At 44.4% G+C, this 16,622-nt stretch overlaps 1 protein-coding gene across 1 annotated transcript in view; it reads right to left on the bottom strand.

Moving 5' to 3' along the window:
* The window catches only part of LOC144479272 (innate immunity activator protein-like), a 62,825-nt gene that overhangs the window by 28,816 nt on the left and 17,387 nt on the right, over positions 1 to 16,622 (bottom strand). The window contains exons 3-5 of the mRNA XM_078197943.1: positions 8,564 to 8,688; positions 6,970 to 7,092; positions 4,104 to 4,329 (exon numbers count right to left, since the gene is read on the bottom strand). Coding sequence (XP_078054069.1) covers positions 4,104 to 4,329; positions 6,970 to 7,092; positions 8,564 to 8,688 — 474 coding nt within the window. The remainder of the gene's footprint in view (positions 1 to 4,103; positions 4,330 to 6,969; positions 7,093 to 8,563; positions 8,689 to 16,622) is intronic.

The following is a 16,622-nucleotide window of genomic DNA, read 5'->3' as shown; positions in this document are numbered from 1 at the left end:
ATGGCTGGAAGAGTTTCAGAGAGGACACTCAGACGCATTCGTGGAGGCCCAAATGTAGACTATCAATGGGCCGGGAGACCAAATAGGTAAAGGTTTCATTTGGCTCAATGAAATCTGGCCTCCCACAGATCAGCAGGAGTGTACAGGCCAGTAATGGAGCTGTTTGTGGAATGTTGATGCAAGGACAGGATGGTGGCTCTCAATAGGCCCCTCCCTTCCTGATGCTGGACCCTTTGATAAAGCAGCAAATGTCCTGGAACAAGGGAACCCCCCGGAAGCTGGTAAACAATCCTGACAGTGTTTGCTTTTCGGGCTTGCTGTATGGTAAGCCCCCATCCACATCGCTGGGCGAACACCAGCAGCAGTGGGAGGAGGCTCTTAAGGGGCATCCATGAGACTTCCTATGGACGTAATCAGGGCAGAGGCAGGAAGGTGGAGGAGTCCCCACTTGACATCCTCCCACCCAATTAAATAGCCCTCCCCACCATGACAGAAGGCATTAAATTCTGCCCATTGTTTTGTCTTCATAAATGACATGGGAAAGATAGATTATTTTTAACAAGGTAAAGTCCACACTTAGGATTGGTGATTGAGGCTAACATTAATTGGCATTGTATCTTGTGTCTTTGATTTGTAAGGTACCCATTCCAGCAATAAAATTGACACCAATGTCACATACCATATCATGCTTCATTTTAATTAATATGCTCCAGGGTGCTTGGCCATAGTTTATCTAACTAATGTGTTATTTTTAATATTAATACAAAATATTTGAAAAAGATAGATCAATTTTCTTAAAGGATCGGCACCCTCAACACTGCAGGAGAAAAGATTAACTTGTTCTGAGGAAATGTTTGCTAGGGAAAGCACATGTCTCCAGATTTCAATATCCCCTGAAAGTGAGGAGATATTTGAGGTGTGACACATAGGACAGGCTCACAAAATAGCTGTGGCCTAGCTGAGCTTTATTGATCAAGAATTGCACTACAAAAACAAGGGTGTTATATTAAACCTTTATAAAACACTGGCCTCTGCTGGAAGATTGTGTTCGTGATTTGCCTTTGAATAAATTTCTTTATGGCCTTATGAAATTTGCCCAATGTAGTTGGTCTTAAAGGAATGATGCTGGTAATTTAAGCAGATCTTTTTCTATTCTTTAAGAATTCTTAGGTAGCTACTCAGTTTCTGGTAAAAGGTGGGGAGTGGTGCTCCACAAGGATTGGTGCTTGCCCGTTGCTATTCACAATTTGCATAAACCATTTGGGCTCAGGAATTAGAGGTACCATTTCAAAATGTTCAGATGGCACCAAATATGGAGATAGAGGTAATTCAGAGGAGGGCTGTGACAAAACACAGGAAAGCATTGATAAACTTGCAGAAGGGGTGGCTAATGATGAAACGAACTCCAATAAAGGTAAATGTGAGGTGGTACGTTTTAGCAGGAAGCATAAGGGGGCCAGTCCTTGGAGTAGGAGAGCAAATCACTTCAAGTGGTGACATGGGTTAATGAGGCCTTGAAAGATAAAACAAAGGACTCGTGCTTATTTTGAGAGGGATAGAATTAAAAAGTAGAGAAATGATACAAAGCATGTATCGAACCTTGATTCAAACACACTTGGACTACTGTGAACAAGTCTCTATACTGAGAGGTGACCTGATGGATGTCTTTCAGATTATCAAAGAATCCCTACAATGCAGAAGGCCGCCATTTGGCCCCATCGAGTCTGCACCGACTCTCTCTGACAGAGTAGGTTACCCAGGCCCTTTCCCCCACCCTATCCCCACGACCCTACACATTTCCATGGATAAACCATCTAATCTACACATCTTGGGACACTAAAGGGTAATTTACAATAGCCAATCCACCTAACCTGCACATCTTTGGACTGTGGGAGGAAATTGGAGCACCCAGAGGAAACCCACACAGACACTGGGAGAACATACAAACTCCACACAAACAGTCACCCGAGGCCGGAATTGAACTTGGGCACTGTGAGGCATTATGTAAGGATTTGATAAGGTGGGCGTGGAGAAAATGTTTCCACTTATGAGGGAGACCACAAATAGGCCCATTAATATAAGATATTCACTAATAAATCTAATAGGGAGTACAGCAGATCATCCTTTATTCAGCGAGTGATATCAATATAGAATTAGCTGTACAACAATGAGTTGTTGAGGCGAATGCTTTAGGTACATTTAAGAAGAAAGTAGACAAACTTATGAGGGAGAAAATTGTAGAAAAAGATGCGTTTATGGAGTTAAGTGAAGGGTGGGGTGAAGTTCTTGTGGATACCAGCAGGAGCCTGTCAGGCCAAATGGCCTGTGTCTGTGTTGTAAATACTTTGTGATACTTTTCAGTATATTCCTTCAGCACAACAAGTTTGATTGCTTTTGCAGCTGTTCGTTGCTTGAAGGATGGGGCTTAATAACTCTCAGTGATCTTAACCATCAAAAGAATACTTCAGGCGTGGTAACCTCCCTTTATACTCTCCTCTAGCATTAGGTAGCTTGGGTGAATTGCTGCTCGTGATATCCTCGTACACTTATTGGATGCATGATCAGACACTGTGCCTCCAATAATTATGTACTTAAATATGTAATAAGAGATTTAATAATATCATTAATGCCATATGTCTTGTAAGTATTAATAAATGATTATTATTTTCATACAGTAAATATAAAATAACTAAATACATCTAAAACATCAAAACATACACTACAAAGTGATACAAATGGCAAAGTAATGCTGTGTTTTGAAAGCATATAGGATACTCAGTTGTGAGGCAATCACTTTGATCATTGATACTGGCTCTGAGTTCTATCTGTAAAATAGATCGTGTGGTTGAAGAAATGTATCTAAATGCTTTTTAAACAAAAATGCATCATTCAGCTACTTAGTTTAAAAGTTTATTTATTAGTCACAAGTAGGTTTATATTAATACTACAATGAAGTTACTGTGAAAATCCCCCAGTCGCCACACTCTGGCACCTGTTCAGGTACACTGGGGGAAAATTTAGCCTGGCCAATCCCTAACCATGATGTGGAGATGCTGGCATTGGACTGGGGTAAGCACAGTAAGAAGTCTCACAACATCAGGTTAAAGTCCAACAGGTTTATTTGGCAGCACTAGCTTCCGGAGTCTCAGGCTCCTTCATCAGGTGAGTGAGGACTTGTGTTCTCAAACAGGTCATATACAAACACAAACTCAATTCACAAGATAATGGTTGGAATGCGAGTCTTTACGGGTAATCAAGTCTTAAAGGTACAGACAATGTGAGTGGAGAGAGAGCCAAGCACAGGTTAAAGAGGTGTGTATTGTCTCCAGCCAGGACAGTTAATCCGCAACCAGCACGTCTTTCAGAAAGTAGGAGGAAACTGGAGCACCTGGAGGAAACCCACGCAGACATGGGGAGAACTTGCACACAGACAGTGACCCAAGCTGGGAATCAAACCCAGGTCCCTGACGCTGTGAGGAAGCGGTGCTAACCACTGTGCCACCGTGCCGCCCACTTTGGGGAACCTATTTATATACTTAGGCAATAAATTACTGATATGATATTAATTAGCTATTTGTAATGTTAATTCTGGTCAATTCTGGCATAATTGCTTTTGTCCCCGCATAGTTGCATTGTCACTGAGTTTGCTCCCTTATTTGGATGAGGTACCAGAAGGATTCTGATTCTCACTGAACTATATCCCACCCCACTAAGCTCAATACCTCAAAGAGAGAGACTGAAACCAAATTGAGTTCCAGGTGGGTAAAACCCAATGTCCAGCAGATGTTGCTTCACTACAGTAAAAGAAAATACTAAATAAATTATCAACAGATCCCAGACACTCCAACTCATTGAATTCGGGCAATCCCATGTTAAATGGATATTATGGATTTGAGCATTGTCTTTCCTGGCAGAATTCCAGGATTGACTGGTCGTTGCATGTTTTTTTGGTCATGCCCTGCCTTTTACCACAAACCAGCTCCTGTTACCAATGCCTGAGGAAAAATCTGTTCCACTCCAATAAAGAAAACCACGTCACAATATTCTTGTGGTGACAAGTAATAGTACATATTATACGGGAGTCAAGTTCAATTGTAACATACCTTCGATTACGTTACTTGACTGCAGTGTTCTTCCACCAGCCATGTCTCTGTGCTCATTTAGAGCTTTTTCCATCTCGTCGAGTTTCTTTTGTTCTTTTACATATGTATGTTTTCTTTGTTTTCTGATGTGCCTACTTAGATTTCCTTCTTGCGACAGGCGCTTGGCTGCTTCCACAAACTTTAACTGCAAGGCAAAATCCCGCTCCAAACAGGCCAGTTCAGAGTCCTAGAAAAAAACAACAGATCTGAAATAAACTACATGCTAGTTTTTCTGACTTCTATGATCATGGGGTTAAATAGTGAAAATCTGGGGAACTGCACAGTCTTTCCTTCAAGTCAACTGAAAGTTCTGGTTTTCAAATCGTCTGAATTTTGTGTCCAAGTCAACTGTAAAAAATGAGGTTTATGTGAGATCTTAGCTTTAGAAGAATGAAGAAACAATGCAGTGTTACAGGATGTGCGGGTTAGGTGGATTGGCCATGCTAAATTACCCCTTGGTGTCCCAGGATGTATAGGTTAGGGGGGTTAGCGAGGTAAATATGTGGAGTTGTGGAATAGGGCCTGGGTGGGATTGTTGTCAGCGCAGACTTGATGGGCCGAATGGCCTCCTTCCACACTGTAGGGACTCTATGATTAGCTATAACATAAATATGCCACAACTGGGGTCTTCTAACATTGTTCTCAAACTACCTTAATCACTTTAGAATCATAGAATCTCTACAGTGCAGAAGAGGCCATTTGTTTAAAGTTTATTTATTAGTGTCACAAGTAGGTTTACATGAAATTACTGTGAAAATCTCCTAGTCTCCACACTCCGGTGCCTGTTCAGGTACACTGAGGGAGAATTTAGCATGGCCAATGCACCTAGCCAGCACGTCTTTTGGACTGCGGGAGGAAACTGAAGCATCCGGAGGAAACACACGCAGACATGGGGAGAAAGTTCAGACACCACACAGACAGTAACCCAATCCAGGAATTGAACCCAGGTCGCTGGTGCTGTGAGGTAGCAGTGCAAACCACTGTGCCACCATGCCACCCCAGTGACAACTCTAAACTGTGTCATAAAATGACGTATTGAGAAATCTGAGAGCTTTTCGTTTTACAGATTATTGTTTAACTGGCTAATAAGGGATTTTGACTCAAAGAACAAAGAACAAAGAAAATTACAGCACAGGAACAGGTCCTCTAAGCCTGCACCGACCATGCTGCCCGACTTAACTAAAACCCCCTACGCTTCCGGGGACCATATCCCTCTATTCCCATCTCATTCATGTACTTGTCAAGACGCCCCTTAAAAGTCACTATCGTATCCGCTTCCATTACCTACCCCGCAACGAGTTCCAGGCACCCACCACTCTCTGTGTAAAAAATCTGCCTCGTACATCTCTTTTAAAACTTGCCCCTCGCACCTTAAACCTATGCCCCCTAGTAATTGACTCTTCCACCCTGGGAAAAAGCTTCTGACTATCCACTCTGTCCATGCCTCTCATAATCTTGTAGACTTCTATCAGGTCTCCCCTCAACCTCCGTTGCTCCAGTGAGAACAAACCAAGTTTCTCCAACCTCTCCTCATAGCTAATGTCCTCCGTACCAGGCAACATCCTGGTAAATCTTTTCTGTACCCTCTCCAAAGTCTCCACATCCTTCTGGTAGTGTGGCGACCAGAATTGAACACTATATTCCAAGTGCAGCCTCACTAAGGTTCTATAAAGTGTCAACATGACTTGCCAATTTTTAAATTCGAAATGAATTTTTGGGGTAGAAATTGAACTTCAACACGGTCCAGTTTTGTGGACCAACATCCTGCACCTCAAAGAAGCCTGAAAAATATCTGACCCAAATAGGAATTTAACACATGCACCCTCCATTGGCCATGTTTCCTCATCTTGTGTCCCATCATATTTTAAAAATGGTTCAGGACTTTCTGAATCCAAAACTTCCTTTTAAAGTGATCAGCCATACCCGAATTTGGCCTTTGAATTTGTACGGCTTTTGTCATGTTTATTCTCTTGTTCTATAACAGAATGACAACTGACCATGAAATTAGAACCACTGCTCAAACAAACCAAGCATTTTTATACTGATCAGAAGTACTTCATAATTATCCTTAGCATCAATGCTAAAGCACTGAAGAGTAAAACCAATTGTTTGTAACTTTGTCATTCTGGTGAGTGTAGAATCAGAGGACACAGTCTCGGAATCAGGGGCAGGCCATTTAGGGCGGCACGGTAGCACAGAGGTTCACACTGCTGCTTCACAGCGCCAGCGACCCAGCTTCAATTCCCGGGCTAGGGTCACTGTCTGTGTGGAGTCTGCACGTTCTCCCCGTGTCTGCGTGGGTTTCCTCCGGGTGCTCCGGTTTCCTCCCACATTCTGAAAGATGTGCTGGTTCGGTGCATTGACCTGAACAGGCGCCGGACTGTGGCGACTAGGGGAATTTCACAGTAACTTCATTGCAGTGTTAATGTCAGCCTTACTTCTGACTAATAAATAAAGAAAAATAAGATTAAAAAATTTAGGACTGAGATGAGGAAGAATTTCTTCATTCAGACTGTGGCGAATCTTTAGAATTCTCTACCCTAGAGGGCTGTGGAAGCTTAGTCATTGAACGTGTTCAAGGTAGAAATAGATATATTGCTGGAGACCCGTGATATCAAAGGATATGGGGATAGTGAGGAAAAATGGCATTGAAGCGATGATCTGTTTGAATGGTGGAGCAGGCTTGATGGGCCGAATGGTCAACTCCTACTCCTATTACTTATGTTGCTATGTTTTTCTTGAAAAAACAACTGTTTGGTGTAGTAGAACCCTGTTGGGATTAAAATGTTAATCTAAAGTCAGCTACAATCAAACAGTGTCGAACTACCTCTCCTTTAGCTGTGATTGTCTCCTCGTCCAGCTGAAAGGTCGTTCTGATATGGCGACGGACAGTGGGTGGCTCTTCCCCTTCTGCTAACGGGTACTCTTTTGGCAAATTCCCTGTCAACTCCTAAAGGTGAAATATATTGAAATATAAATAGTTGAATTCACATAGATAATAAAGATCTCTTGTTTATCTCATTAGGGAATAAACCGAGAACATAAAAATCCCTCAAGCAACACGTTTAATAAAATGCATTCCTGACCCAAAATAATAACAAAGAGATGATGGCCAGAATTCTCCGACCTTGCCCATGGCTGGGATTCTCCAGTCCCGCTGCAGTGAATGGAGTTTTGATTGAGTGCCAAATTCTCCATCCTTGCTGGCAGCGGTGGCAGAGCGAGTGGGATTGGAGAATCCCATCTGTTATTTTCACTCAGGGGTATATTATTCCACTCATTCTTGTTTGACGCCCAATGCATAATGTAATTAATTACTACAAATCATTACTGTTAATCAAAAATAACATTCCTGCCACACACATGCCAAACAGTGAGCATCTGCAACAAGGGAGAATCCAGCCATGTCGCTTTGATATTCAACAACATTACCATGCTGTATCCCCCACTATCAACATCTGGGGCCATTACCATCGACCGGAAAGTTAACTGGATCAGCCATATAAATGCCGTGGCTACAAGAGCAGCTCAAGGGCTGGAAACTCTCCAGCAAGTAACTCAGTTCCTGATTCCCCAAACCTTGTCTATTATCTACAAGGGAAAGGCAGGAAGTTGTTGGAATGCTCCTTCAATGATTCACACTCACAGACTTCATCAGGAACACAAGGTTATTTATTAAAAAAGAAAATCTGTACAGAGGTCGGCAACCACTCCCACCTCCACCACCCCCCCCTCCCCCCGCCCCCGCTGCCCCAGTCCCTACATGTCTACAGACTGTCTTCTGACTGAGTGAGGGATCCTCCCCTGGGCTGGGGTGATTAGCCACTCTGTGTCCCAGTTGGTCCCTCAAGTCAGGTGACCCTCTTCTGCTGTGTTGCCCTTAAAGGGACAATCACCATAGCTATCCAACTTGCAAGGAGTGCAACTCTAGGGAAAGCTCAGGAAGCTCAACATGATGCTGGACAAAGTAGTCAGCTTGATCGGCACCCCATCCACCACGTTAAACATTCACTTCTTCCACCACCGTCGCACCATTCCGGCTGTATGAGCTGTCTACCATATGCAGTGCAGCATCTTCCAAGACTACAATCTCCACTCCCAAGAAAGGCAAGGCTAACAAATGCATGGGAATATTGCCATTCGCAAGTTGCTCCACAAATCACAGACCATCCTGATTTTGAAATGTTGCTGCATTACAATCCTAGAAGTCACTCCCAAATTGAACTGTGGGTGTACCTCTATCGTGTAGATTGTAAAGGTACAGGACGATGGCTCACCACCACCTCCTCAAGGCAAATAGGGGTGGACTAAACATTTTGACCCTGGCAGTGACACCCCAGGTCCCATGGAGGAATATTCTTTCATGGTAAACAAAACTACAACACTAAATTCAGGAGAACCCATCATACACTCATACTCACTGATTCACGTAAACACAGTTTTCTCAGCTCATCCAAATACATCTCAAGTGTTTCTTCCAGCATTTGCTTACGCAACATGACAGAGCGATACCGATCTTTCGTTGGTGACTGAGGACTGTCTGACCCTGTGAACAGAACACCAGTTATGAAATAAAGATGATGCAATCTTGATAGCTTCTTTATGCACCAAGTTATTTTTGTTAGTTCTGGAGCATAAGACATTTTTCTCATGGACCCATTTCTGCTCTCTCCCTCTCTTCCTGATCTAAGTTAAGCCACTCCTTAGCTTTCTCATCTTAGACGCTTTATCCTTTCAATCCCATCCTCCACCTATCACTATTCCTCTGCCTACCTAGGGGGTGGTACAGTGGTTAGCACTGCTGTCTCAGAGTGCCAAGGACCCGGGTTCAATTCCTGACTTGGGTCACTGTCTATGCAGACTGTCTTCTGACTGAGTGAGGGATCCTCCCCTGGGGTGATTAGCCACTCTGATTTACTCCGGGTGCTCCAGTTTCCTCCCACAGTCAGAAAGATGTGCTGGTTAGGTGCATTGGCCATGATAAATTCTCCCTCGGTGTACCTGGGCAAGCGCTAGAGTGTGGTGACTAGGGGATTTTCACAGTAACTTCTTTGCAGTGTTAATGTAAGCCTACTTGTGATGCTAATAAGTAAACTTAAAACCCTTCTGCCATAGTGTCAAGCTTGAAACTCCCTTGACTAAGTCCACACCTTCTCTTTGTACATCTTGACTAATTCAGAAGGGCCCACCAAAGCAATAATCATTGCTTTTCTCCTGTGCTACCCAATCCTTCTCTCTCAGTGACATTCCCATTTAATATTGGCAGTGGGGATTAACATCAAACTCACTTTATGTCTCTCTCACCCCACCCACCAACACCAGGAAAAATGCCATATACATCTATAATCATAATCAGTACTTCCCTCTAGAATGTTCCAGAACAAGGCGCTTGGCACCCATCACCTTGTTGTGGAGGATTTCATTGGTGGCTTTTAAAACTTGCATCTTACCCAAGATTCAGCGCTTATCTATATTATCTCACAATTGACTCCCCAGCCACAATGGTGGTGTGGTCTTCATTATCTAACCACGATTTTCTCTCTTTCCTGCCCCTCTGGTGCCTCCTCCTAATATCACTTGGCATATATTGATTCTTTTTAACAAGGCCTCTGTGAAGTACATAGGGATTTTTTTTCACATTAATAGTGTCAAGTTGTTTGTGTTAAATATGAATTGTTGGAAGAAATAACCATCTGTACTTGATGGAAGCAAGAACCTCTGCCATTGAGTTGGTCTAAATAATTCCTTTTGATCAACAAAGTCCACACTTCAAATATCTGCATATCTGCTTAAATTATATAATCCCTACTGTGCAGAAAGAGGCCATTCGGCCCACTGAGTCTACACCAACTCTTTGAAAGAGCTAATTTCTCAGGCCCACCCCCTCCAACTCAGCCCTATCACCACAACCCTGCACATTTACCATGGCCTATTCACCTAACCTGCCCATCTTTGGGCTGTGGGAGGAAACCGGAGCACCTGGAGGAAACCCTCAGAGACACAAGGAGAATGTGCAAACTCCATACAGACAGTCATCCTAGGCTAGAATTGAATCCAGCTCCCTGGTGCTCTGAGGCAGCAGTGCTAACCATTGTGCCACCATGCCGTCCCAATAGTCCACTTCTGTTGAAAATGTGTGTATTTTTTTGAAGTTTGAAATTGACTCCCCAGCCATTGCAAAATTAGATTCAAGCTTAGTTCCAATCTTTGGTGCCCATAGATAGGGAGGTTTCCAATTTGTTAGGGCGCACTATTGCTGTCTAATGGCACTTTTAGGAAACACCCATTGAATGAGGACAAGGTCTGGCTTGTCTATAATGCCTCCCACAATTAGATATCCTGCTGACACCCTGTATTGTCTACTTTCTCCTGAGCTTGCACCTACAGAATTAAAAAATTTACCACCCTGTTTGCCCAGTCCTCCCTTTTCCTGTCTATCATCCATATTGATTTTAAAATCCTATCCACACTTAAAAATCTATCCACCGTGTTACTCTTACCCTATTTCACCAATCTCCATGTCTCAGCTCCAACCATCTCCCTTGCTCCAGCCAACCTTTTGCTTTCAGTCATCACTAGTCTGCATCTTGGAACTTTCCTCCTAAAACACTGACCTGCTTTTGACTTTAGAAGCATATACTAACCATCCACAACCCCCCCACCCCTCCCTCAATCTCGCATTATGCTTTTGGTAGAGGCAGCTAGCCATTGACCAGTGGCAGGATTTTCCAGTCCTGCTGGTATCAATGGAATTTTGCATTGTTTGCCAGTCACGCTACCAAGGAACCCACCGCAGGGGTGGGTCACCATCAGTGGGACCAGAAGATCCCCGCTGGTGGGAATGGAAGGAAAATTCAGCCCTAAGCTTACCTCTTCAAAGCCTTCGCTCAAAAATTCCCTGTGACTAATGCCGCTCCATTATGAAGCACATAGTGACATATTTGTATCGTGCTTTCATAATCAAATTTTATAGATGAGGAAAGCAATGCAAGCAAGATATTGGGAGGCTACAAGCTTTCGGTAAACCATATCTTAGCATAATACACTGTCTTCAGGAGAGGCGGGGCAGTAGTAACATCCGTTGAGCTGTAATGAGTTCTTGCATGATTCATTGTCAAGTTGCCTATCCCATCTGTCTGTACATTTCGAGATACCATGTCTGAGCAACACTTTGACAGCTCCCTTTCATTGTCTGCAGTTAATAATTAACACTGCAGCTGGAAAACTGAAGCCTTTTAATGCCACAATATTCATCTGTTTGTTTGTTGCTGTTACCAAGTGACTCAAGGACAGACTTAACATCCAAGAGCTTGGTTGGCCAAACAATAGCGGAATCAGGAAGTGGTTCTCTTTATACAGACTGGTGCCAGTTCATCTATCATTTGGAGCAATTTGGTTATTGTCTATGATTACATTAGTTTAACATCTCCAGTATTAAAGTTTCTCTGACTTGTTGAATGAAGTTCACTTACATTTAGTCAAAGATTTCAAAAATGCAGCAGAATGTTAAAACAAGTGAATTCACTACTATAAGTGTTCTTTGGAACTGCTAAATGAATAAAGGCAATGATGGAATTGCTGTTAAGCAATTGTTCCTTACAGAACACTATCTGCAGTCTGAGGATAGTGAAGAATTTAGTAATTCTTTACTGAAAACAATTGGTTAAATTATAAGGTGCATAAGCTAGGTTACTAAAGTTATAACAAAAAACAAAATACTGCAGCATGGTGACACAGTGGTTAGCACTGCTGCCTCACAGCGCCAGGGACCCGGGTTCAATTCCAGCCAAGGGTGACTGTCTGTCTGGAGTTTGCACATTCTCCCCGTGTCTGCGTGGGTTTCCTCCGGGTGCTCTGGTTTCCTCCCACAGTCCAAAGATGTGCAGGTTAGGTTGATTGGTCATGCTAAATTGCCCCTTAGTGTCCCGAGGATTAGGAGGGTAAATACATGGGGTTATGGGGATAGGGGATGGGTGGGATTACTGTCAGTGTAGACTCGATGGGCCGAATGACCTACTTCTGCACTATTGGGATTCTATGCTAGCGATCTGAAATAAAAAGAGAAAGTGCTGGAAAAACTCAGCAGGTCTTGTAGCATCTGTGGAGAGAAACAGATTTTGAGACCAATGTGACCCTACCTCAGAACTTCGAGAAGGGGAGTTCCCAAAAAGGGCGATATTGCACTTGAAACATTTCGGCTGGAATTTTCCAGCCGTTCACGCTCTGTTGCTGCTGCATGCGAGGACGGTGAATTTGGTGCTCGGCCAAATCTCTATTCACTGGAGCGGGACCAGAAAATCCCACCGGCGTGAATGGCCTTAGTCTGCTTTGCTCTCTATAGATGCTGTCACACCTGCTGAGCTTTTCCAGCACTTTCTCTTTTTATTGTGGTCTGTGATCACTCTGTGAAGGACCCCACCAAAATAGGAAAATGTTCTCAGTAGCATTTCTATGCATTTAATATGTGCGACATAGTCAGAGATCGTTCAAGCATGTGTCTGATTTTGTTTTTAACCATTTCATTGTAGCAAGTGTTACCACTAATCTGGCAGAATCTATTTTGGTGGCCAAGATGAAAGGGTACATTCAGCAAACATTGTTTATCTCTTTGTCTCATTCCTTTGTTTAGATTACTCTAACTCACTGGCAACCATCCAACATATCCTGTTTATTATCAGTTACGATCTACTACTGATAATTAACATACTTCATGCACAGTATCTTCAGAGATATGAGTTCGTAACAAACCTTTGATCTGGTGAAATCAAAATGTCAAGGATCAATGTAAAATAGCCAAACAAATGCTATTGCCTCTGGTACATAGGCTGAGGGCATCCTGAAACCCATTGTACAAAGAACCCCCAGCTTTTGTCGCGACACGACGGACTTCCTACAGAAACTCGGCACACATGGAGCAGTTGAACCAGGAGCGCTCCTCGTCACAATGGATGTCTCGGCACTCTACACCAGCATCCCCCATGACGATGGCATTGCTGCAACGGCCTCAGTGCTCAGCGCCAACAACTGCCAGTTTCCAGATGCAATTTTACATCTCATCCGCTTCATCCTGGACCACAATATCTTCACCTTCAACAACCAGTTCTTCATCCAGACACACGGAACAGCCATGGGGACCAAATTCGCACCTCAATATGCCAACATCTTCATGCACAGGTTCGAACAAGACTTCTTCACAGCACGGGACCTTCAACCGATGCTATACACTAGATACATCGATGACATTTTCTTCCTTTGGACTCATGGTGAACAATCACTGAAACAACTCTATGATGACATCAACAAGTTCCATCCCACCATCAGACTCACCATAGACTACTCTCCGGAATCGGTTGCATTCTTGGACACACGCATCTCCATTAAGGACGGTCACCTCAGCACCTCACTGTACCGCAAGCCCACGGATAACCTCACGATGCTCCACTTCTCCAGCTTCCACCCTAAACACGTTAAAGAAGCCATCCCCTACGGACAAGCCCTCCGTATACACAGGATCTGCTCGGATGAGGAGGATCGCAACAGACACCACCAGACGCTGAAAGATGCCCTCATAAGAACAGGATATGGCGCTTGACTCATTGATCAACAGTTCCAACGCGCCACAGCGAAAAACCGCACCGACCTCCTCAGAAGACAAACACGGGACACAGTGGACAGAGTACCCTTCGTTGTCCAGTACTTCCCCGGAGCGGAGAAGCTACGGCATCTCCTCCGGAGCCTTTAACATGTCATTGATGAAGACGAACATCTCGCCAAGGCCATCCCCACACCCCCACTTCTTGCCTTCAAACAACCACACAACCTCAAACAGACCATTGTCCGCAGCAAACTACCCAGCCTTCAGGAGAACAGTGACCATGACACCACACAACCCTGCCACAGCAACCTCTGCAAGACGTGCCGGATCATCGACACAGATGCCATCATCTCACGTGAGAACACCATCCACCAGGTACACGGTACATACTCTTGCAATTCGGCCAACGTTGTCTGCCTGATACGCTGCAAGAAAGGATGTCCCGAGGCATGGTACATTGGGGAAACTATGCAGACGCTGCGACAACGGATGAATGAACACCGCTCGACAATCACCAGGCAAGACTGTTCTCTTCCTGTTGGGGAGCACTTCAGCGGTCACGGGCATTCGGCCTCTGATATTCGGGGTTCTCCAAGGCGGCCTTCGCGACACACGACGGCGCAGAGTCGCTGAGCAGAAACTGATAGCCAAGTTCCGCACACACGAGGACGGCCTCAACCGGGATATTGGGTTCATGTCCCACTATTTGTAACCCCCACAGAGTTTCACTGGCTGTTTTGTCTGGAGACAATACACATCTTTTTAGCCTGTCTTGATGCTCTCTCCACTCATGCTGTTTTGTTTCTTAAAGACTTGATTAGTTGTAAGTATTCGCATTCCAACCATTATTCATGTAAATTGAGTTTGTGTCTTTATATGCTCTGTTTGTGAACAGAATTCCCACTCACCTGAAGAAGGGGCTTGCAGCTCCGAAAGCTTGGTGTGGCTTTTGCTACCAAATAAACCTGTTGGACTTTAACCTGGTGTTGTTAAACTTCTTACATAGGCTGAAGCAGACAAGTTCTAATAATTGTTTAAAGTTTATTTATTTATTGTTACAAGTAGGCTTACATTCATACTGCAATGAAGTTACTGTGAAAATCTCCTAGTTGCCACACTCCAGTGCCTGTTTGGGTACACTGAGGGAGAATTTAGCATGGCCAATTCACCTAACCAGCATGTCTTTGGACTGTGGGAGAAAGCTGGAGCACCCGGAGGAAACCCACACAGACACGGGGAGAATGTGCAGACTCCACACTGCTAGTGATCCAAGCCAGGAATCCAACCCGATCCCTGACACTGTGAGGCAGCGTGCTAACCACTGTGCCATCATGCCACCCATAGATATAATATTTTATAGAAGAGCGTTCACTAACAATGTCAAAATAAAGTGTTTCTTCTCCTTCTAATTTTAATGCTTCCTTAACACTCATCAATGCCCAACCCTGACCCCTCACCCACCGACTGTCCCCCCCAAAAAGATATTCCTTCCAGTGTCAACAGGGTCATGTTTTATGACCTCTGCCCTGTGAGACCATGGTGGCAGTGGATCAACAATGGAAATGCTTCACTCTTTCCATTGCCAGTGTGATTGCTTCCATCTTCACTGGGGCCTTTGCACTGCTGCCCCAGTTAGGGTCCTTCACTCAATATACTATTTAAGGTCCGATGAAATAGGTAAGAACTTGATGGGTGCTTGAGATATCAAAGGTGGGGCGTGCACCACACCTGCATTGACTGTTGATACCAGGTGTACAAAGACCTAACTATATTCGCTTAAAAGAATATCCGTAGACTGCTTAATATAGATCATTCAGAAGATGGTAGGTACAAGTTGTTTTATTAAATGGACTTTTGTGGAACATAAATGCTCCTCATTGCTCCATAAAATTCTTTCAGTTTGACTACATCCATCCACTGGAGTTTAGAAGAATGAGAGATGATCTTATTGAAACATACGACATCCTGAAAGGGCTTCACAGGGCATACAGAGCTTCTAGAACACAGGGTCACAATCTGAGGATAAGGGGCCTATCATTAAGGACGAACGTTAGGAGAAATCTCTTCACTCAAAGGACCGTGAATCTTTGGAATTCTCCAAAAGGGGTGGGGGGGGGGGGGGGGGGGGGGGGCAGGAAGAGTTGCGCTGCTCCATTACTGAATGCAGTGACGGTTGAGATCTATAATTTTTTTGTTTCTCAGGTATTCAAGTGGTAAGGGAAACAGGTGAGAAAATGAAGTTCAGGCAGAAGATCATCCATGATCGTACTGAGCGGCAGAACAGGCTCGAGGAGCTCTATGTCCTACTCATGCTCCTATTTCTTATGTAACTTAATACCTCTTTTCTGCCAGAAGATGCTAGATTTCTCACTGTTCATTAAGCTGTGGGTGTTGATTTAGAGGGAGCGATTTTCCGACCTCACCACGCCTGGGGCAGATCGTGCCGATCCCATAAAATAGCACGTCGGCCTAAAAATCGGTTTCGCGCACGGCGCCAAACAGTTTGCAATCGTCCCAGTTCCTTTCGATTGGCATGAACCGGATTGTGCCCAGAAAGGGCACGAGGCCAATTAGCATTACATGTAGCTCGTTCGACTCTCAGCTCCCAGGACCTTCCAACCTTCGGGTGTGGTGTGAGACCAGCGAGAATCACTACTGGCCTCCACAGCGAAGACTAGGTGCGATGGCCACTCTGGGGTGGCGGGGGGCTGCTCAGAGGCCATTGAAGCTCCTGGGTGATCAGGGACATGGCTGGGCAGTGCCCATCAGGCAGTGCCCACCTGGCACACTGGCAGTGCCGGTTGGGCACCCTGGCAAAGCTAGTGGGGCACTGCCAGTGTGCCAGTGGCAGTGCCAAGGGAGTGGGGTCTGAGTGTGGGTGGGAC

Source organism: Mustelus asterias, chromosome 25, assembly GCF_964213995.1.
Source record: "Mustelus asterias chromosome 25, sMusAst1.hap1.1, whole genome shotgun sequence".
NCBI lineage: Eukaryota > Metazoa > Chordata > Chondrichthyes > Carcharhiniformes > Triakidae > Mustelus > Mustelus asterias.
Note: the sequence above shows the minus strand (reverse complement) of the source record. Positions and strands in the feature narration are given on the sequence as shown.